The following is a 23902-nucleotide window of genomic DNA, read 5'->3' on the forward strand; positions in this document are numbered from 1 at the left end:
GTGGTCTTACAGAGGGGTCTACCCTCTCTCCCTGGCTCTTCAACCACTATCTGGCACCTCTTCCCCACTGCATTGCTTCTTTCTGCTCCAATTTTCAATGTTATGCGGATGACACTCAGCTCTCTTTGCGGCTCCCCTCAGCCACCTCTGCTTCTTCTCTCATACCACACTGTCTAGACGCAATTCAGGAATGGTGTGCCGCCAATGATCTCTGCCTTAATGCCAGTAAGACTGAGATCCTCCTCATTGTGACACGGGTCCCTCCTTTCCTCTCTCTGGCTGCCCACATTGGCCCTCTTCCTGCTCCTTCCTGTGAGGCTAAGAACCTTGGTGTCATCTTCGATTCCACCCTCTCCTTCTCTCCTCCCATCTCTGACGTCTCTAAGAAGTCAAAGTATCAGTTGCACTTCCTCAGAGGTATTCTTCCTTTTCTCACTTTCCCCCAGAAGCTCACTGCGGCCAGAGCTCTGTTCCTCTCTAGGCTGGACTATTGCAACAGCCTTTCAAAATCTTCCTGCCTCTACTCTTCGACCTTTACAACTTATCCAGAACAGGACTGCGAGACTGGTCCTTGACCTCAAGGCCAGGGATCGTATCTCTCCAGTTCTGAAATCTCTTCACTGGCTCCCCGTGGCGGCAAGGATCAACTTCAAGACCCTCTGCATTGTCCACAAGGCTTTCTGGAGCCTGGGACCACTTTACCTCCAACTTTCTCTTCCAAAACATCTCCCTTCTTGAGCTCTCCACTCATCCACCTCCAACTCTGAGGGTCAGACGCTTCTCCAAGCAGAGAGTTAGGGGCAGAGCCATCTCTTCAGCTGGGGCCTCCCTCTGGAGCAGCCTCCCTGCCTCTCTCAAACTTGAGCAGAACCACCTCCGGTTCCGGAAGCAACTCAAGACCTTACTTTTAGTTTCTGCTTTTTCTCTTCCTTTCCCCTCCTGATGCACCAGATTGCTCTGTGCACTGGTCACCTTCTGAACTCTGGACTAGGCTCCTGCATGTCCAGTTGCCCCTGTACTGCCTCCGAGCTACCCAGCACTTAAGGGTATGTATCTGCAACCAGTCCCTTCCCTCTGCACTTATGAGCCACCCGCTGGCTGCACTTGTGAGTTTACTGCACTCCCACCCCCCACTTCCCCTTGGCACTTCTCCCCTTTCCGCTTACCCACACTTGCACGTTCTGAATGATACAAGGCCTAGTAAGATAGTCATTTTGTCGTCCTCCTTTCCCCTCCTTGTCGCGCCTCGAAACATGCGTGTACAGGCGCGTTATAAATGCCATATCATATATATATCACTGATGAGCAACATTTTTGAGTAGGATAATGCCGGTGTGCATTGCTGCCAATCTACCCTTCTACATCCAAAAGGAGCGAGGGGGGAGGCGGGGAGCTTATTAACTAAACGTGGCTATAGAGGTTACTAGAGGGTATGTCCTGATTGTGCGTAAAAGGGTGAGGCGGTTGCATGGATGAATGAACCTTGCAGAAAAGAGATTTTGTTAATAAGTCTCAGGTCGCCTACTGATTGCTTACACAACTAGACTTTCGAATTGCATGCATAATTTGTTGATGCCTCTAGACTAGTAGTAATATCTATTGTTTTTTCGCTGCGATGCACCCTATATTTAAATTAAATTGTACATCATTATGCACTTCTACCGAGAAAAAAAACGAAGAGATATGATTTGCTTGGAACATAATGAAGTTTTGATTTACTGCTTCACACACAATGTTATAGTGTAATTCATGAACTGTAAATGAAAATGAGACGAGAGAAGAATAGAGGATTGTATGTGCTGTTAATATCCCGTAATGTCATACTACGGAAGATGATAGGTTAAATATGCTGCCTGTATATTACCCCCATTCTTAAAGACTTAAAAAAATATATAGATGTATTTATTGCTGAAATGCAAGATTCCCCAATATATATGTATCGGTTTTTTTTCTATCGCTCCTTGAGGGTTATATGTTCTATAGGATACTTGTTAAGAGTTATGAGTATGTATTAAAACTCGTTTTCGGGATTGATGTTATTGATATTGGGCAGCTGATGCTTCTCTCTTCGCTATACTCATGTTCTGGCCTCAATCTTTTTCTTTTATTTACATCGCTTCTTTTTTTGTTTTATTCCTCTATATCTTATTTACATTTTATCAGTTGGCTCCTCTCTCACATCTAGTGATGCTAATCATCTGATGCTTAATACCCTCTTGTTTGTTGGGGATTTATCCTTTTGTGATCCCATCTTCAGTGTATTGATGGTGCAGTTTGAGTGGAGCAGACCCACACTTGCGGGCTTGCATACCTCTGGGGAGGTTTCGCCGCCTGCCTATGTAGGTTAGTTATGGGACATAGTTTGTTTGTATGGCAAATTTTAAGTTGGCAAGTAAGAGGAGTGAATTGTCAGAGAAAGGAAGTACTTCACTTCTTAAATAAAGACCCAACATTGTTTTACTCCAGGAGACCCACCTGTACCATGATAAAGTTCATTATATTTTCAATAGTACATATGTGAAAGAATACACAAGTGCTTTTGCTAGCAATTCTAGGGGAGTGACTATCTTATTTAAGATTAATTTACGTGCCTCAGTGGAAAAAGTCAGAATTGACTATGGCGGACGATTTGTGGTGCTTAAGCTGTTGGCGGGAAATAGATGCTTAACAATTTTAAGTGTATATGCGCCCAATGTAACCCAAATGTGAGTTTTTGGGAAAACTGAATGATTTACTCAAGGATATGGGTAACAGGCATATACTTCTCAGAGGCGACTTTAACACCATCATAGATAAAATCTTGGATAAATCTGAAATGTCACGTTCTCATGCAGAAGAGAAGGCTAGAAAAGATCTCATGCAACTCATGCAGTCTCGGGACTTACTTGATATTTTGCGAAAATTGAACCCTCATAAAAAGCAGTATAGTTACTATTCACCTTCACACAGTACTTCTTCTAGAATCGATCTCTTCCTGGGAAGCAGAGTTTTATTTGGTGATTTGATTGCATCCGATATGGGTGATATTATAATCTCTGATCATGCTTGTGTAAATTTAAAATTAGATCGCTCTTTAGAAGGTGGAAAGAATAATAGGCAATGGAGATTCAATGCTAGATTGCTGATGGATAGAGATTGTATTAAATAAATTGAGACTGAAATCTCTTCATTGAAGAAAATACCAGAACTGTTGATAGATTGTCCACACTGTGGGATGCGTTGAAGGCCTTCTTGCGGTGTAAGATAATTAGCTATGCCTCATATAAAAAAATAAAAAAAATAAATGAGGCAGAATTTGTGCACCTGGAAACTATTTATAAGCAGTCGGTGGTTGTACATACGGCCTGCTCTTCAGCTACTAACCGTTCTTTTATGCGAAGCAGTCCCTTGATAAAGTGATACATGCGAAGGCCGAGGGAGATTTATTTCATACAAGACAGACATTTTGGGAGCCTGGGGATAAATCAGGGGCTTTGTTAGCCAATAGAATGAAAGGTAGAGATACGGGGGAGAAAAGTACTTTTTAGTTCAGAAAGTAACTGGCAATTGTTGAGGAAGAACCAATACATTTATGTGCATTTAGAAAATGTTATGCATCACTGTATTGTGAAAATGAGGCAGTGGCTGATGAGATAATAGAGTTTCTTGAACATATTGATATCCCGAAATTAAGTGACAATGATAAACCTTGTTTAGATGGTGAAATTTCAATACAAGAAGTCACTGGCTGTATGGGGTTAATGTCACCTGGTAAGTGTTCGGAACCAAATGGTATTGAATTCTATGCCGCTTTCAGTTCATCTCTTGCTCCAATTTTGGTTGAACTTTCCACAGAGATTATCAGTTCCGAGCAGGTGGCCGACTCAAAGAGGACTGCAGTGATATATGTGAATTAGTCCCATATTCTTGCTGAACACAGGCGTCAAACTTCTGGCGAAGATTTTTGCAGTGTGATTTAATCCGATACTGCCAAAACTAATTCACCAAAATCAAACAGGTTTTGTGTATGGTAGGAATAGTTTTCATAATCTAAGGGAACTATTGGATGTTATACACCTCAAGAGTACTTCGCTAGATCCCTACACTGCCATCAGTATTGACGCGGAGAAGGCGTTCGATATGGTCAGTTGGACATTCCTCTGACACGTATTGATCAAAGTGGGTTGTGGATCACGTTTTCTGAAGCTCTTCAATGCACTTTGAAGAGCCGCAGAAGCGAAAGTCTTAGTAAATGGTTGTCTGTCAGAGTGTTTCTGTAACGCTCACCTGATTCCCACGGAGGCGCAGGTCTGGCTTCGAGTGCTGATGCTTCTTCAACGGTGAGCGCAGGACTCTGAAGATGGACAGGAAGGGCCCCTCTACTCTGGCTTCTCCGGCTCGCAGGAATATTCCCCTGTGCGTGAAAAGGGAGTATTACGTACTGATTGAGTTATGCTCAAGCCTCCCACCCTCTTCCAACCCTCCACGATACCCTACCACGATTCCCCGTGAAGTCTCACCTTAGGGTCAGGAAGGATGAGCTCTCCATCCTGCTTCTGATGCAGGGGCGCGTTGAAACCCAGTTACTTCACTGGATTGAGGATTGATGGGAGTTCAGGTAAGCTTGACTATTCAGGTAAGGCTCTGTAAAAGTTCTGTTGCAAGTTCAAAAGTCCAAGCTTAATAATAATGTTCATTGTCTTTTTCCCCTTAGGGGTAGGAGTTCGGAATGCCGGAGATATGGCGCCGACCCGAAGTGAAACGTGCAGTTCCAGTAAATGACAGGTAAATTCTGGATGAGCGCTCGGGTAATGTCTTTGCATTCGCTCATTCAATGTCTTTGTCTTTTTTCCCCATAGGGGCTGGGGTCCGGATGCCTGGAAGCGGCAAGACCCGAAATGAAATGGGAATGACCCAACAGGTAAGACTTAGAAGGAAACTGAGATTTTCCTATTTCCTTCCTTCTCTCACCTTGTTCTTGTCTTTCTCTCTAGGCTCTGGGAAGTGGCTGTGGATCCGGATGATCGCTGCTGAAGATGGTGGCGTCCAGGAAAGGTGAGTGAAATGCAGCGCTGCAGCGATCGTAGCGAAATGCTTTTAAAATGATGTCTTCCTTTTCAGGATCGTCGGTGTGATGTCTCTGTGGTGCTGATTTACCAGGTAAGGTCTTTTGTCTCCCTTTGCAGGTGACCCAGGATACTGACAGGCGTGGCTGAGGTCCAGATGCAGGAGCTGACACGGTGAGCGTCCAGCTGCGAGGAGCAGAACAACGCGAAGCGCGAGTTGCTGATCGGGTGTGGTTTAAATAGCTTTGGAAGAAGTTCCAAGTGTGTATCCTTCCTCCAATCAGGTATGTATACTTCCCCCGACCACACCCAGGTGGAAAGTAATCCCACAGGTAAAGCAGTTCCATTCAGGCCTCAAGAGGGCCTGGATGTGGCAGCATGGTCTGCATCAGGTAAGTGCACATTAAAACACTTGAACACATGTCTAGCTTTATGAGCCTGGCGCCTAAGGCGCCAGGACAGAGGTCCAACATGAGCCTGGCGCCTAAGGCGCCAGGACTGCGTCCAAAGGGCCCCAGCTTGGGCCCGCTGGCACTCCCCTGGGGGAAATGATGCCTGCCTCTGGGGTTGGTGAGTCGGACCTGGCTCCTTGGAGGTAGGCATCATGACAGTTTCTCTATTCACCGGGATACACGACAGGGATGCCCTCTATCCTCGCTCTTTTATGATCTCTTTATTGAGCCCTTGGCGATCATTATGGAAAATGCTGAAATTAAGGGCATCTTGATTAACAGCTGTATCTCCAAGGTCCAGCTATATGCAGACGACCTTTCAGTCTTGCTCTCGGACCCGGAAATATTTGTTTCAGATACTGCTCTCGACATTACAGGCATTTGGTCGAGTGTCAAACTATAAAGTTAATGTTTCAAAGTCATTGGTCTTTTTGATCTCGTCAACATGTCATAGAGGTCTTCTTGGAGTTGATCAAGATGTCTGGACAGTGAATGGATTTAAATATCTGGGTATTCAGCCTACACTTCTGGCTACACGATGATGCGAGTTGCCCGAACTGGGTTAGTATGGAGAAGGCATCTGTGCATCCAATCCCTTTGGACAGCCTCCTTAGTATGGAGAACAAGTTGGTTGTTGACAAGACCCCCCTTTTGTGAGACCTATTTTGAAATATTGGAAAAAGTGCTGTGAAAGCTCTAGAGTCAAATATCTTCTGATCTCAGAGACCTCAATTTGGAAAAACCCAGCGATTCGATCTAACAATCAAAACCCTGTCATAACCCTCTTGGCAATCGATGGGTATTTGGAATTGGGACTGTCTAGGATGGTACTTCGTTACCCAGTTTGATTTCCTTAGATTTAAGTCTAAGCTGCGCCCATAAATCTGTCGTTACTGTATGCTTTGTGAGGTGTCCGATCTATTTGTTGCTCCTCTGAACGCGCCCTTGCATGCTGTCGCCAGTATATTACATTTATCTACAAGTGCGCCACTCTCGGCTTCTACTTTATATAAAAACTTCTCGCACCAGCAGATATCACTTCTGCTTCAAAACAAGGTAGAGAGACATGGTGTTCAGATTTGAACTTTATTCTTTCAGATAGGGAATGGAACCAAATTTGCACAGGACCTACTAGATATATTTTATATCTAGATCCACGGTTTACTCAACAAGTCGTGCTGTATTGCATCTATTGAACTCCTTACAGGGCGAAGCGTTGTGATCTCTTGGATGATGCATGTTGGAATTGTTAATGGGATGTTGGTACTGGTTTACATATGTTTTGGTCTTGTCAAAAAATGTGTGATTTCTAGGAGGCTGTATTGCAGCGTATAGATCTTGTGTTGGGTCTTCCACTCCCTCGAACTGTGTTATTGTTGTTGTGTGTGTTGGGTCTGTTTCCCGTTAACCTTGGTTTGTCGGTTGACTCCCTCTTTTTAGGCATACAGAGCATTGATTGGGGTCGAAGAAACCAATATTAAAAATGTTGGAAAAATGTAACTAGACCTTCTGTTGATGACTGGTTGCATGATCTTTCTACTCTTTCAAGTAGGGAGTTTGTTACTTATCAGAGATTAGAAAAAACTGACTAATACTCTGCAATTTGGAATGTATTTAATGAGTTATATACTTAAGGAGTGCACCCCCCCACCTTTTTTTCTTCCTTTTCATTTTTCTCGCTGTTGTCTGTCCCCCCCCTTATTTGTAAATATTACTTTTCTATTCAGGATACATTTGGTTATATGTGTCACTTGTTTAATTATTATACGGGTTGTTCAGCTTTGAAAAATCTTAATAAAAAAATATAGTGAGAAAAAATATATAATTTATGATGGGCTATTTATAACGCGCTGAATACCCAGAGGTTTCTAAGCATGGACCCCGGGGATCGAACCTGTGTAGCTTCCCGTCGTCTTGCTTCCAAGGCGAGCATGTTGCCCGTGCGCTATCCTCCCGAGTCTATTTGGGGAGTAAAATGTAAAGGCCAACACGAGGGATATTCAAAACGTTCCTCCCAAAATGGCTAAAGAATCTGTTAGCTGGTTAGCCTATGCGGATGATACACTCCTGATTGATTGCACCCAGATCGGATTACAGAGCAGTATGCACAGTGTAACAATCCCTTAAAGGAGTGGGTGGAGTATGTTCGACTGTTCTTTGTAGAGAAAGGCTTCCAAATTAATGTTGAAGATCCAATTGGGGTGTTGGAAAAGAAACTTAAAAAAATGTGCCTCAACTTGGGACCGTGGTGCAAATGTCTCTTACTTGGGAACATTTAAAAAATGTGGATCATATGTACGACAAGGATTGCCGGTAGATTCTCCATGACATTACAAAACTGATACCAGGGTGAGAAGATTTGTACTCTTCTTACGTTTGGAATTGCTTCCTACGCTTTCCCGTACTGGAGCCTGCGTGGGACAACCATATGAACTTAGAACTTTTAGGCTATGTAATCAAGTAGTCCAAACCCTCAGACACTCGCTTATTTTATGCCCAAAACTGGAGGAAATCTATGAAAAAGGTTATGGAATGTTGAGATATAAATTTATGAATCCAACCTATGATCATGTTTGGACAATCCTATATTCAGGGAAATCAAGGATATTAAACTTTGTGGCTTACCATATGTGGACCAAAATACTGGAGTTATGAATTTTTTATATTTTTATTATCGTGATGCATTAGTGAAAATGAATTGTATAGGTAGACCTGTAGATCAATTTATTGTATATGGGTATTGTTATACATTAGATGTTTTAGCCCTTTATATATTCTCATGTCTTTTAGAACGAATAAACTAATGAATTTAAATGAGCTGTTGTCTCTTAAAATGTCATAATGTATGGGTTTTATGTGTTATAAGGTTTAACTGAAACACAATAATTTTTTTGTTAAAGAACTTTACTTCTAAATCTTTTTGTTTAAATCCGTACTGGATAGCTGCTAGATATTCATACAAATTAAAACATGCTTTATTACGCTCAAGGTCATCTTCAGAAAAGGCAGTGCTAACAGGCAAGCTACTTGTGGCACCCCTTTGCTGGTAATGATTCAACATTTGGAACTAGGGGCCCAGACCCTATGCCTTGGTTTCCTATTTTGTATAGGGGGTATTGCAACTCCCTAATTTGTTTGAAGTATTATCTTGTGTATAGTCAGCAAGAGTATGGTATGCAGTTTTTCTGTAGGGCTTGTGCTGCCAATAACAACATTAAGGTTAATGAAGATACCTATCTTTGCACCACTCTGCAAAATGTGTAGGCTAAAGGGGGTCTATTTTACAAAGGCATCTAATGGGAGCAGCAGCTTGTGAGGCAGGGCTTCAGCAAACCTCAGATTTTTAGAGTCCTCCATCTGTTTATTTAGTTTTATTTATTTATTTGTATAGCGCCGACAGCCCGCAGGCATCGTGGCGCTTACAGTAAGATAGAGAATATATGAAGGACGAACAGTGATTACAGGACAGATTACATAAACCAGAAGAATTGTGGTGGATTAAGAGATAGCTGGGAGCGCACCATGCTAGTGTTTTTTATTTAAAAGGGAACGTTTTTAGCTTCTTTCTGAAGGCAAGGTGGCTCGTCTCCAGCCGGAGGCTGAGTGGGAGTTTGTTCCAGCTTGCTGCTGCACGGTTTGGGAAGGTTCTTTTGTGCGTGGGACCTGTTACAAACCCAAGGGCTTCTGATCTTAAAGCCTGGGGGGGGGGGGGGGGGGGTTGGACGCAATGAATTTGGATTTCTAGTATGCAAGTGCTTTTCCATAGTATGCAGGCACTTGTGTGTCAAAGTCAGAGATTTGAAATGTATGCAATCTTCTATTTTCAACCAATGCATCTCACGTCTAGCTTCACTTTTATGTTCAGTCCTAGCTTTTTGTTTGATTATTCTAATCGTGTTATTTTGAATCAGTTGGAATTTGTGCATACTTTGTTTGCTGGCTCCAGCTAAGAGAGCATTTCCATAGTCTAGGCGGGATAGAATAGTAGCTCTGGCTATATAGTTGTGCAATTTTTCCTCACTGAGCAATGGTCTAATTGCCTTAAGCAATCTAGTGAAGTAGGCACAGTTTTTGCTTACATACATTGCTTGGGCATCTGCATTTAGGGAGGCTTCTAGTGTCATGCCTAAGGTTTTTACCTTTTCCCGAGACCTCAATGCGGGATTCTTTGATTTTAAAAGATTGGTAGTCCCGAGAGAGTTTGGCTCGTGCCTCTGGGGACCCCGAAAATCATGAGCTCCGTTTTATTGCTATTCAAGCACATCCAGTTATTATCCACCCAATCTTCTATGATGCTATAAAGGTCGTTAAGAGATGTACTGTCCTTAGCATGCTCTCCACTCAGTTCCATAATAAGCTGAGTGTCATCAGAGTAGTTGGTGAAAAACAACATGGTCCAGCAGTTCACATAGGAGTCGAATGTACAAGTTAAATAACAGCGGCGAGAGGCTGGCGCCCTGTGGAACACCGCAGAAAATGTTGGATTCTGCAGGTAATTTGTCACCCCAGTGCACTCGGGAAATTCTATTCTCAAGGAAAGAGGATAGCCAGCCAATAGCTTCCTTGGAACAGTTAGCAACTTTTTCTAGTGCTTCTAGGAGTAACCGATGGTCCAGCAGATCGAAGGCAGCACTAAGATCTAGCAGAATTAGTAAACCCGTTTTACCCTTATCCATGATCCCCAGCATTTTGGTCTGCAAGTCCAGCATTGCTGTCTCAGTGCTGTGGACAGGTCTAATGCCCGATTGCTGTGGGTGTAGAATTTCATTACTTTCCACATATGCCTGGAGCTGTGCAGTAGCAATTTTATCCATAACCTTGAGAGTAAAATTACAGTTCGTAATAGGTCTCAAGTTGTTAGGGTCGCGTTGGTCTAGATTGGGCTTTTTAGCCAAAAGGAGTAACAGTGACCTTTTTTTTATATTTTTGGGGACTGTTTGAAAAGAAGAGTTTACTATTTTAGTAAGTAAAGGTGCAAAAATGCTGTTGGGACAAAGGTTGAAGATCATGTCACCTCCAATTCAAGAGACCAACAGAGACTGAAGGCCACTATTCTTTTGCTGTGGGAGGTAACCGGACTGGGATGACATTTGATGTAAGTGTGTTCCTTATTAACAGATAGCCATATTGCAAACATTAATTACACTAAAAAGTAGGTGTTGGCATGTTCAGATTATAAAAGGGATAGAAACAAGGGCAGAGGACAAAGCAGAAGTTCAGAAATATTTAATCGTACTACACCAAATCAGAATGACTCAGGAGGAGGGGGGGTGTGCGGGGGAGTGGGGAGAGGGATAGTTGGAAAGACTTCAGTCAAAGCTTGTTTCTTAAAAGTAGCAATTCCTGTTCAAAGAAGAATGCTGCACGCAGCTTCAGACACAAAGATGTTTATTTGTTGCTTCTCAAGGTATTTTTGCGCTAAAATGTGCCATCAAGAAGTCTACCTCAAAACATTGTGATGCCTAGAGCTGTGCATCACATTCTGCTTTCAGTACATAAACCTGTTATGCCTTTCTGGGGGAAAATGACTACCAGCACTGGGCGTTCTCGCGCTGCCCGTTCTCTCTCCTGTGGCTGTGTGCAGGACCTTCCATTTACAGGAGGAAACTCTTCTTGTTTTTTTAGTTCTTCTCAAATCCATCACACTTTGATTTGACCACTTATAACCTCATAGTGAAAAGAATCGAGCTAGGAATAGGAAAATTGAAAGCGGATATGACAGTGGAACTGAAAGACCAAGAAGGTTAGCTGGACCGTAGCAGCATCACTGGTCAAATAAAACCACAGGGGACAGAACTGAAAAATAGAGCAGGGAGGATGTGGTTCATCCATTTAAAAGGGTAGATTAGAGTGACCTCAGGAAGGAGTCCAGTCAGGCTCTAACTTGGCTGATGGAATGAATTTATCAACCGTGAAATATCCAGAACACAATTGATATGCCAATTAAACCACTGAACAATGAAGAGGAACAAAAGCCACCACAGGGATGTGATGCACTTTGGATTATAAAAATAGGTCTAACAGTCTGACTTTCAGAACAGCTGTTCATTTTAGAGTCTCGCAAAGATGCTTAAGAGATTACACTGCATACTGGAAAGCAAAAAAAGTAGTGTGTCAAAGGTTTTAGAACCCATCAAGCGGATGTCAAAACAAAAATGGCACATGCAGGCAATGGGATGGTATACTTGTTGACAGATAACCCCCACAGACAGTTAAGCAGTCACTCTAGTAGCAGAACACATTAGGAAGAGATCAGTAAGAGGAGCATAGGTTGTGAAAAAGGCAATCAAACAAAAGAATCACATGCGCACTCTGGGAGCTGTGCCGAAGTACACGGGATGGTTCTGGTGACATCTAGTGGAGCGACCAAAGTAACAGGTCTCCTCCCTAAACTAGCACAAGATGTGCCCGAGAGGTACACAGAAGATACCACTAGTCACCCTTAAGTCCCCTTCAGATGGCAAACAGCACGTGGCCCTTATAGCTGGAAGTGGAGACAACCCAGCATCAAGGAAATCAAGTTCTCCACAACTCCAATGTTGAGACAGGTGACCAGAGGTGTAATGAAGGGGGAGTAAAGAGCATGCAGAGAAATGGAGAACCAGGAATTTGGTGTTCAAGAAGGTAAGCGGCAAAGAAGCCAGTTTGGAGCAAGAATGGGGCCAAGAGTGGCACAAAAAGATGAAGGAGCCGAGAGATGTTGGTTGAAGTGGGTGGCGCTCAAAAGGGGCAAAGAGGGAGACTGGCTGAGACATGAGAGAGGTACTTTGGTAAGAAGTGTATCCAAAGGCACGAAGAAGACAAAAGGATCAGAGAGAAGGGGGACAAAGTTGAAAATGATTGTGTTCAAAGGAGAAGAGGGGGCAAGATATTGTGCAAGAACTGATTTGGGGAGTAGATTTCAGAACACAATATGTCATGACAATAGATCAGTGGATAAAGAGGATGTGTTGGGGACCCCTAAACGCGGGAGCAAAGGTAAGGTAAACCATTGAACCAGAGTTGGGACTGACCATTGAAACTGCAGAGACATTGCTTTAAGACTCTTTTGGTGCATTCTGGGAGGGGGAAACCTGCCACTTCTCAAAGCCAGAGACACATCAAACTTGACCCTCTGTATTTTAGTTTGAGACCACCACAGCATCCTGACACCGAGTTGCACTTTGTGCCTTCCATGTTTATTATACCTCCTCCCCTGGCAATGCAACAGTCCCCAAGCAAACCACTTTAGATATAATTTAATCAGCCTGGTCTATTTATCCACATCACACACAGAACAGGTGTTAAGAAGAGTGGGATCCGAAGTCTAAATCACAGATCAACCGGCATTACCCACCAGAAAATCGAACCTCCAGATTTAAAGCCCAAGTTGGGACCAAAAGGGGAAGCTACTGAAAAACAACAATATCCACTCATTCCACCCCCACTTCCTGTCTGCTGTAATGACAGGGTGGACCTCTCCACTTTCAAAGAGAACCGTCCAAACATGAGGCCAAGGGCACCAAAGACTAACTTGAAATCATTTGTGAAGGAAACGCTGAAGTGGAACATCGCTGCCAAAACCTCACTGGCCCAGTTGCCAACATTCTGAAAGCAATCGGTGTGAACCGCCAATTTTATTTTGCTATTGGAGTGGCGGGCCCCGGCATACAATGGGACTTTCCTCCTTACCCAGCTTGCAATGGTCTATCCTGGAGGTGGCTTGCTAAGGGTTTTTGATTTCACCCTGGCCCATGCAGATGAACAGGAAACTAAAACTTTGTCACTACTCTGAAATCACCATACCAAGTAGGGCTGCTGAAGACATCGAACCGGCCGATGCAGACCAAGTGGGAGTAGTGGCCTATTTGCAGGCTGAGCCCAGTCACTGCATACAGGAGTGTTTGAGAGGTGACAGTGCTGGGGTAGGCATCACCTGGGGACAGAGAACTTGAGGTGGGAGGAGAGCAGAAAGTGGTCAGTCCAAGAGAGGAGTGGCGAGAGTGGGATTTCAGAAGAGAGGAGAAACTCCAAGGTGTTCAGAGTGTGTCGTGCCAGAGGGTAGAATCCAAAGAGAGCATTTAGCTCCTGCATATAGCCTAGAGGAGCCTGGTTAGACACCAACATCTACTTTTGGCTCTCCAAGCCAACTTATGCCGAAAACCCACACCTTTGTGAATTTTAACTGTGCGTTTGGGACACTATACATAAACATGATAGCACAACTATACAACATTTAAAGCACAATGGGTCATAAATAATGGACAAAATGGTAAGTGTGCACTTTATGTGGAAGTTTATTTGCGCAACGCTATGTACTAGCTCCTGGTCACTCATTTATGCTGGCTACCCAGCAGCTGCCTTTAGCTCCTGCCTATCCAGTGCCAATTTAGAGTGTTGCAGTGATTGCGGAAAAGCCAAGAGGAGCGATTGGAAGCATCCAGATGGATGTTGAGGTGTCAGAGTTGGAGAAGTTGAGAGGTAGCGGCAAGGAAAGAAGGAGCGGTCAGCCCATTCTGAGAGTAAGAGGGTGACCTGGCCAGGTGGCTTGTAAATGGTGGCCACAGAGAGAGGCCAGGAGAGATAGAGAGCCTGCAGACCAGGCATTCAAAGGAGGAGTAGGCCTTTGTAGGGACGAAAGAAGCAGGGACCCACTCTGGAAAGAGAAGGGCTACTCCACCTCCAGGACGGTTGGTGGGTTCGGAGAGGATCTTGTAGCCCTCTGGTAGGAGAGTGTCAAAACTCGTGACAGAACTGGCCGTCAACCAGGTCTCGGTGAGAGCAAGGCCATCCAGGTCGAGTTCAAGGAGCTGACAGATCTCAGAGGATTGTTTGACAGCAGAACGAGAGTTGACAGTAGCGATGTGGAGCAGGTTGCCACATTTTTTTTCAGTGGAGGGGTACAGGCGTGAGGTATGCCCTGCTGAGGTGGTCGAAGGCCCGAGGGTGGGCAGAGGAGGGTGCCAGAGAGGTGGCGGAAGGAGTAGCAGGAGAAGGGAGGTAGTTGATAAAGATGCAGGAAGTGTATCAAAAAGGAGATTGGGCTAAGGGCCCTGGACCAAGATGATGCCATTAAGATAGACATTAATAAAGGCCTTGGAGGAGTGGAAGGAGGTCAAGAGTACCTCCCACCCCACCCAGTACCACCATTAATGGGAGAAGAGGAAAAAGCAAAGAGAACAGAGACCGTATGAATGGGCCCATAAGTCTGGAGATGGAACTACAATGAGGATGTTGGTGAGAGTCTGTCTGGAGGAAGCAATGTCCCTCTTGAACTTCTTCCTTCCAAAACAGCAGAGACTTTGCTTTAAGAGACTTCATTTTTGTACACCGTTTTCCACATCTCGCAGGGGGAACCCTGGCACTACCTGAACTACAAGAGTCCATTTGCAACGTTTAGTTACCCCTACATTTTAGGTGGAGACCACCAAATCTCCCACAGGGTTACAAGTCATCCCTTTACCGTTTGTTATTTTTGCCTCCACAGAAAGTATCCAAATAAACCATTTTAAATATAAATTTGTGAGCATCTGCTTTGAGCCAGTCACCTATGGGACAGTGCTCATATCAGATATAATGTGTCCATGAAGGAAGACTAGCTACCATGCTCTGGGGGCAATAACTGCCAGGACAAAAGATGCAGTGATGCTTTTGGATAAAATCATTAGTGAGCTCACCCTTGTAGATTGACAGGTTTGCCCTTATAGATTACACGTGTTTCGGCCGTACATAAGGCCTTTCTCAAATCAGGGCATTAATATTGGTCATTCACGCGAATGTATGCGTTTCTTATACGTTTCATGCCCCAGATAATAGACACACGCGAGTAGAACGCGAGATGCGACCAGTCAAGGGATTGAACACAATTATTGAGGAGCACCGATAAGAAAATAACGTGGGGGCATGAAACGTATAAGAAACGCATATGTTCGCGTGAATGAAAAATATTAATGCCCCGATTTGAGAAAGGCCTTATGTACGGCCGAAACACGTGTCATCTATAAGGGCAAACCTGTCAATCTACAAGGGCTAATTTGTCTGAATAAAAGAATTATTTTTGTTTTTGCAAAACTACTTCTTTGGCACTGTCATCTATCTGAGTTATTTTTCTACATTATTCTTATTAGTGGTTTCTTTGGCTTTGTTAACCACAACTCAGTAAGACGCGACTTTCGGTACAGTACTTTTGAAAAGTTCTACAATTTATTATTTGTTCAAAGTTTATTCATGTCGCCTTGATAAACCGGACCACCAAAGCCAATAATTTTCTAATTGCACCAGCATTAGTCGACAACCACAGAAGTGGCCGAACTTGCAACCCATGGGTATCGAGGGATGGGGCTGACGGCGGGAAAAATCGACCTTGGACCCTTTTCAACCATCCTTCCAAGTCCTGTGAAGAATCTGAGTACGGGGGAGGGTGGAAGTGAGTTGTAGCCATACTTACCTGAACCTCTAACTCCCCTTCAAAGGTTTGGGTAACTTTTGTATTACTTTGGCTTTGCTATTACTTGCTCACACAAGCACTCCAAAAGTTGGGAACACGTTTGTTAGTCAGATTAACTTGTCCCCTAACACTTGGAACTGTTCACTGGACCCCAGAGACCCTACCTGAATTGTTCCCAACTTCACAAAACTGTATGGAACTGCTGAATTTTTGGGTACAAAGCTCCATACATATTAAGGATGGTCTTCTGAGGTTAAGATTGAATCTCTGTGGACCTGTAGTGCTAATACTAATCTGTACCTTCCTTTTCATGGGTTTGATATGCATTTTGCCCTACCCTAGTGATTGTGTGATGTTATTACCTGTTAGTAGTCATTTTTCACTGTTATTTGGCCATAGGCAAAGAAGTATGTTTATACCCGTTTGTCTAAGTGTGTTCCTTGACTGCTTAACTCTGTGTGCTCATTGTGGACCCCTTTCTAGCTCACCACCTCCTGAGACTTAGCCTAGACCACTCGCCTAGCTACCATGAACTGGTTTGGCTACAGCTCCCAGAGTGGTCTGTCACAATACTAGGTTTGCCTTCTATACATCTGTCCACCAGGCCAGAGTATAGTAAATCAGTCCTAACAGGGAGCAGACTATTGTCACCACTGGCTCCATGCGTTGCCTGACATGCAATTCTTTCACTCAATGTTCTTTTGGCAAATATTGATGAATTTAGTTTAAATTACAATTAGGAGATGGGTGGAGAGGTAGTGCTACTGCTTTATAAGCACCAATAAGCCATAAAAGCTATCCCAGGATAATCACATTATACTTCAGAAGAATCGCAATGATTTCCAGTGGGCATAAACATTAATAACATCTTTAAGCGGGGTCAAAGGTGTGCAAAACATACTAACAGGTACAATAATTTCTAGAATGCACTCGGGCAACCCAGGGATTCAGTGCCCACATTGTGCATGCCACACACCTCCATGCCCACTGCAGACCAGCGCAGGCAATTTACTTACAGCTATCTGCGTGTCTAGGTCTTTAATTACATCAGCTACTGCGGTCGGCCCGGTGAAGGGAGAAGCCATTTTTCCATGAGCAGCCTGGAAATAAACAGTAATTAAGGAGGCCATTTTCGGACCTTGTTCACCAATTGCATTGGTGATCAGACTAAAACACAGCAAGCTAAAATCAGCATATAGTGCATCACAAACTAAATACAATCAATAGCAAAATACTATGTAATATTTATCAAACAAACATGTTTATTGATGTTCGTCGATACATCATGCGCTAAACTCTAAAAATCTCACACGCACACTTATGATAACTAAGGTATTTACTCGAACAAGTTAGACAGTTTATACATAAAGATGTGGGTGTGTTCTTTGTTCAGAACAGGGTGAGTGAGACAGAAAGATGTTTTAGAACTCTCATGGTGTGCTGCGGAAGGGAAAAAGAGTGGGCATTTTAGTAGAGTAACAAAACAGTGGATTACTGATCACATGCTGCCACTGCAACAAGTAGGGAGATTCATTGGCAGGCATACTTTGTAGTCCAATTTCTCATGGTTAGAAGGCATTCCAATTATTTAAAGAAAAAAAGAATCCTTAATATACTAAACGCAATTTAAAGAGGGACAGTACAGTTACTCCGACAATTAAAAGTATACCAATGTGAGCACAGTAATATTGTCAACATCATCATTAGCTCAATACTATCCAGAAGAATTACATATTAATAAGCTTGAAAGGGTTTTGATATGTACTCTTTCACCCAAGTTATTTGCAATTTGGCTGTATTTCTCTTAATCAGGAAAAAAAACGCACACCTATAGGAAGACTTTAAGAAAAAAGACACAATGGTTTGGGCCATATGGGATGAGGGTCTCCTCCCCGCATTTTGAGGTCAAAATAAATTGGTAAATGTATGAAGGAGAAAAAAAAAAAGTTTAAAATTTACACAAAAAATAAAACAAACTTATTTATGTATTTATTTATTTTTAAACGCACAGTAAAACACATGGAGCCCTCCATAAACAAACGTTTTGATTGAAATGTTTTTTTTTTATTTTTTGTTTTGGCTACTTAGTTGGTGGGCCAGTCACCAATTACTGCTGTATTCAGTGTGGAGAGCTTAAATGGGCTTATTACGACATGCCAAACAATCTGCGCACGAGCGTCCACATGCAAAGTATTATGTTGCAAAAGTATACTCCCAGCATGGAATGCTGTGGACTGCATGCACTGATGCCAGGAGGGTCTGCCCTTACAGTATAACAGGTCAGCGGTGTGCTGCAAAAGGCATTTTAAGTTTCGGCTATTAGGTAGTGCCTCGAGCAGATTCTTGGAATGGGAATTGAAGACACGAGAGCGACGGGATGAGGGGATGGACACAACCTGTGGGTGTTATTTTTTGTACCCACTTATTGACCACCTAAGGCAACTTCCACTTATTACGTGCCCCTCCCTGCCAAAAGCACCAACCCATAGCAGGATCTCTGAGATAGCTTTGTGCCTTTAGAGGGATGCACATGTTATTTCTAAGTAGTCTTCTGAAGTGTAATGGCTTAATTGCAACTGTAAACCACCTCTATTTTTAATAGAAATGGCTTAACCAAGTGAGCCTTCAGCCATTCTATTTATAAGAAATATGCCCATACTTGAACTGAATTCCTTTCAAAAGAAGCACTGGCAAAGTCAACAGTTCTGGCTTTTGTACAGGCATTAGATTGGTCAGGGGGTACAACAAATTCAATTTAAAAGCTACTAGCATGGAATTTTCTGAGTAATACCATAATGGCACCCAGGTACAAGCACTGTTTGCCGGATGTTGCCATAGCATCGCCAGGTAGTACCGTCATTGCAATGTGTGAAAAGGGTTTACCCAATGCCTAAATAAAGGTAAAATATGTTGTTTTTGCCAATGCTGGTTTCATTTGTCACCAAAGTTTTAAAATAACTGGCTAATGATGCAAGAATATGGGTAATGATGCAAGAATCTGGGCATTTAATGGACATTGTAGGCACCTGTGTTTTTATTGCATAAGCTGGTATAGGATGGCAACCATGTTGTTCGGACTGATTTTTTATACTCTTGTCTGTTGGACAGATGTATAGAAGGCCAACCTATATTGTGACCGGGACAACTCTGGGAGCTGTAGCCAAATCAGTTCAAGGTAGCAGCGACGAGAGGTCTAGGCCAAGTCTCAAGAGGTGGTGAGCTTGTAAAGGGTCCACACAGTGAGTACACACAATGGGAATCAATTACACCTACACAGTATGCATACAAATACAGTTATTTATGGCCAAATATCACTGAGAAATGACTACAAAAAGGTAATATCACTCAATACTAAAAATTAGATACATATATACAATTACTGGTGTAGGGCAAAATACATATCAAACCCCTGAAAAGGAAGGTACAGGTTAGTATTGGCACTACTAGTCCACAGAGATTCAATCCTAACTTCAGAAGTCCATCCCTAAGATGTATGGGGCCTTGTGCCCAAAAGTTCCATACAGTTTTGTGAAGATGGAAAAAATGAAGGTAGGGTCTCTAGGGTTCAGTGAACAGTTGCAAGTGTCAGACGAGTTAAACTAGCTAACAAACGTGTTCCCAATTCTGAGTGCTTGTGTGAACAAGCAATGGCAAAGCCAAACTGTTGGAAAATGTTTATTAAAGTTATCAAACTTTTAAAGGGGATTTAGGGATGCAGGTAAGTAGCGCTATAACTCACGCTCAGTACTCTGATTCTTAATAATCTGCAAGGTCTCCCAGTTGAAGAATGCAGCAAAACTCTATGCAGGGCCCTCTCAGGACAGGAATGGATGCCGGCAAGCAATTTCGGAGGACGGCCACCGATGCACGTCGACGAAATGGGATTCACTTGCCACGATCAGACTTTCCCTCCCATCTCGGGTCTCCTTGACACTAGGACCACAACATTTCTCAAAAGGTAAGTCTTGTTGCACGAGGTGAAGATCCCCCAAGTTCCAGCCCTCAACTCGGAACGGCAACGTCTGCAGCACAGTAGCCCAAACTTAGAGCTGGACAGCCACAGGGCAGTCCTGGGGCACATCTGAAGGATCCTCTGCTTAGGACTCCGAGCTGACGTCGAGAATGGATGTTCCCTACACTCCAAGGATCGCACCTCCTTCGCAGGACTGCTGGAGATCTTGCACAGGACATGGGTCTTCCAGGGAAGCAGCAGAATTTGGTCACCAAGACTCATTCCGACGGGTCCACGTCTCCTCACAAGTCTTGTAGTCTTGGCTCCTTCAGTTTCTTCCAGGATCTCTCCAGAGTGGGTGCAGGGGCCCTCGTCTTATCCTAAAAGCCAGGTAAGCACGCTTTTGCGGGCACTGGAAGTGCATATAAGGATTTTCCCGACCTCACAGACCAAGAAGAAGGCTAAAAGACAAGATGGCCAAAGGAAAAGCAAAGGCAAAAAACCTTGCGTCATGGCCATGTTTGACCACTAGTCAGAGTAAGTAGACAAACGCAGTAAGGCAAAAACAATACACCAATGGTAAAAAGTCACTGCTTACTGATAAATACAAGGCTAAGTGCAACATAGAGAAGGCGTAGCGCACTGTTAATACCCATTTGTTACCCTGGTCCCCCACCTTTGACCGATTAGACACTGAGCTCACTATTAAACTAAATTATTCACGAGCATCTGGTCCGGACGGGGTGATGAACGGTATCATTAAGAACAACCCTGTACTTTGGGCAGACACATTATTATTTGTTCACTCACATCATTAAGGATTCCATCTGCCCGACTTCTTGGACCTCCTCAAAACGCGTCACAATCTTTAAAATTGGTAACAGGGAAGATCCCTCCGGTTACCGACATCTCATTGATTGACACAACATCCAAAATCTTTGCAACATTATAAGAATTGACGGTGTGGGCTGATGGGGCCAAACCTCTGAGCCCCTTACAAACAGATTTTAAGAGAAGAAGTGACAAGTAGTGAGTGGGCTGGCCCCGACTGGCTGCCTGTCTGATTGTTTTTTGCAACAATAGACCCATCCTCAGCCTTTGACAATGTGGATATCTCTAGATTATGGCTCAAGCCGTCTAGTTGGGGGATAAACTTGGTTGTATATACATTGGGTGAATTATCAAGCATCATCTATTTAAACAGGGATATACGCCATGGGTGCATGTTAGCTTCAATTTTTTTTTAACATATATCTGCCTGACCTTTTGGCTAAAAGTGGGGACTGGAGGTGGGGGGGGGGTGTGCTCCAATGTGGCCAGGTCAGAAAGTGAGTTGCATTGCCTACGCTGATGATCTGACATTAATGGACTATACACTGGCAGGATTACAGCGGCAGCTTGCAGGCGTAGAGAAATATCTTAATGCTAACCACTTGCTGATTAACTCCAGGAAATCTTTGTAATGGTTAGCACAAAGCGCAGGAAAATCAATAATTTCAGATGGAAATTAAACAATACTTCAATCCAGAGAGTGGAATCGATCTGCTATCTGGGCTTTATCATTTCTGTAAAAAAAAAAAAAAAAACACATCAGGTAAACATTAGATCACGAATGGATGAAAAGATTTGCTCATGCACCTCACTCCAGAAGGCCATAATGAGTACATTGAGGGCCTACTCACTAATACCACTTATTGAGTTCTACAAAGTTACGGTGTCATCAATCTTGTATGGCTGCGAATTGTTAAATATTGGCGATGGCCGTCTTGACGTCCTCGAGTCAAACACTGTTCTCAGTTCCAATTAGTGTCATCAGATTGGAACTGGGCCGGACCTCCTGGTGGTCACAGTACATCAGGATAAGCCTCTCCTTATTGAGCAATTTGGAGTATGCAGGCAAATCGTCTTTGGGGTTTTATTTAATTGCACTGCTCTCAAAAGAATCCCCGTCTAAAAAAATGTAAAAGGCGATGTGAAAAGATGAAGGAGTTGGTGGATCTGAATGGTCTAGACTCTAGAGCCTGAGGGCGTGCTGAAAAAGAAAATCAAAAATATGGACAGAGCAACGGATCTGCAAGATCTGGGTAGATTGAAACTTTACTCTGGAAAGGAGTTTCTTTATCTACCTCCAATGGTTTTGAGATTATATCTAGCTGTCTATCTAGATAATTTCCCATCTTTGACATTTCGGTACTGGTATCTCAGGTTCAGACTTCAATGCCTCCCCACTGGAGTTCATTGGCCCAAGCTTGGCATCCCTATTGAAATGCAAACTTGCAGATTGTGTAATATGGGTTCTGTCGAGACTTTATTCCACCTTGTGATGTGCTGCCTGCATTTCATGGACTTGAGAATCGGACACTTTGAGCGATTTCTCCATTCAACGTCCCACATTTTCATCTCCCGATTTATGGTGTAGGCGTATGATGAGTTCCCAAGTATCACTTAGTATTGCCCTGGTCAGAATGTTAATGGACATTTTTTCAGAGATGACCAAGGTATCATGGGATACCATAGCATAAGGAACATGGTTGGCATAGATGATCCTTAATTTGAGTGATCTCTATAGTACACAATCAGTAAACCAGTAATACTACAAAAATGAAGTAAGGTACCCTGGATAAGGCGCTAGTCCCGTTGACAGTATTTAGCAACTCCATTCTTCTTGGAAGAAAACAGTATTTGTTGTATGATTTAAGGAAAATGCCTTTATTTCTTATTTTTAAAGGGTGCCCTTTGGGTTGACACGTGTTTCGCCTTCTATGAGGTCTTTTTCAAAACTGGGTACAAGTTCTGAAAGTCTCACTAGGAGGTTGCAAATGATTCCATTCAATGCGATCGCGACACGCCATTTGGCTTAAAGATCCCGCAGTTACACAGGGTTCGTACTAAGTTGCAAAGGAATCAGGGGATTGGCCCAAAACATAATAACTTGCACGTAAAATGCATTGAATGGAAACATTTGAGCTCTTATAGTGAGACTTTCAGTACTTGTGCCCAGTTTTGAGAAAGACCCGATAGAAGGCCAAAACATGTGTCAACCCAAAGGGCACCCTTTACAAATAAGAAAAAAGCCATTTTCTGTAATCATACAACAAATACTGTTTTCTTGCAAGAAGAATTGTTGAGTTGCTAAACACTATACTAGCGCTTCATCCATGGTACCTTACTTAATTCATGCTTATCGTGACAAGGTTGGGTAAACCCGTAGGTACCTGGGGCAGCTAATGTCCACTGATCATTATTAGCCAAGCAGAACAACGTGAATGTTTGGGCGCAGAGTGAGCAGCAATACCCACCTTGTTTTCTTCAGTAATACTACTGGTTTGAAACTCTTAAGGAAATGTTTATTTTTATGTTTTTTTTTTTCTCTTTTTATGTTTGTTATATTCATTTGTATGCACATTTGTGTAAAATATACCATTTGTACAGAAAAATACAAAATATATAAAAAAAAGTCATCTCTTCCACCAACGTGTCCATTTAGCACACCTAGAGTAACCAAAAATCATCCGAGTGTTAGTCTAGGGCAAAACAAAAAGTGGTCCCCATTTTACTGCATTGTAAGATGCATTGTACAATGATAAAAAGTTACCACAAGTGATACTTGTTACTTCATTTAGTAACTTGTTAACTAGACTAAGGGAAACCATGTTTCCCAGTACTGACAGCCTGATGGACATGTCAGTTTCCCCATAACAGATTAGCAAAAGCCAGTGTAGTGAAGCTTAAGCCTTCACTGTACTGTAAAGAGAACAGGTCAGATACAAAAATAAAAGCAAAACGTTTTGGGGTCCATAGAAATGAAGGAAAGGTTCAGTAGAGACGGATTTTTGCAAACACTCGCCCCTCCCAGACTAGGGACAGGGGGAACTAATCCACTCCTGGATGGGTACTCTGTTCCAGTCGGTTATACCAGTTGGACAGACCATCAGCATTGCTAAATTTGGGATCTGGTCTAAGCCCAATAAGTCAAGTTCAAGGCCTGTAGACTCATGAACCACCCGAGTCACTTTGGATTCTCTTC

The 23902-nt window shown here is 43.1% G+C and overlaps 1 protein-coding gene across 3 annotated transcripts in view; it reads right to left on the bottom strand.

Moving 5' to 3' along the window:
• The window catches only part of TAF12 (TATA-box binding protein associated factor 12), a 383226-nt gene that overhangs the window by 295706 nt on the left and 63618 nt on the right, over positions 1–23902 (bottom strand). For 2 of the 3 annotated variants that reach the window (XM_069622970.1, XM_069622971.1), the window contains exon 2: positions 16940–17023. The exons of the other annotated variant lie outside the window; for it this stretch is intronic. In XM_069622970.1, coding sequence (XP_069479071.1) covers positions 16940–17008 — 69 coding nt within the window. In that variant the 5' untranslated portion in view covers positions 17009–17023. The remainder of the gene's footprint in view (positions 1–16939; positions 17024–23902) is intronic. 3 annotated transcript variants of the gene reach the window in all.

Source organism: Ambystoma mexicanum, chromosome 11 (assembly GCF_040938575.1).
Source record: "Ambystoma mexicanum isolate Mex_15411 chromosome 11, UKY_AmexF1_1, whole genome shotgun sequence".
Taxonomy (NCBI): Eukaryota; Metazoa; Chordata; class Amphibia; order Caudata; family Ambystomatidae; genus Ambystoma; species Ambystoma mexicanum.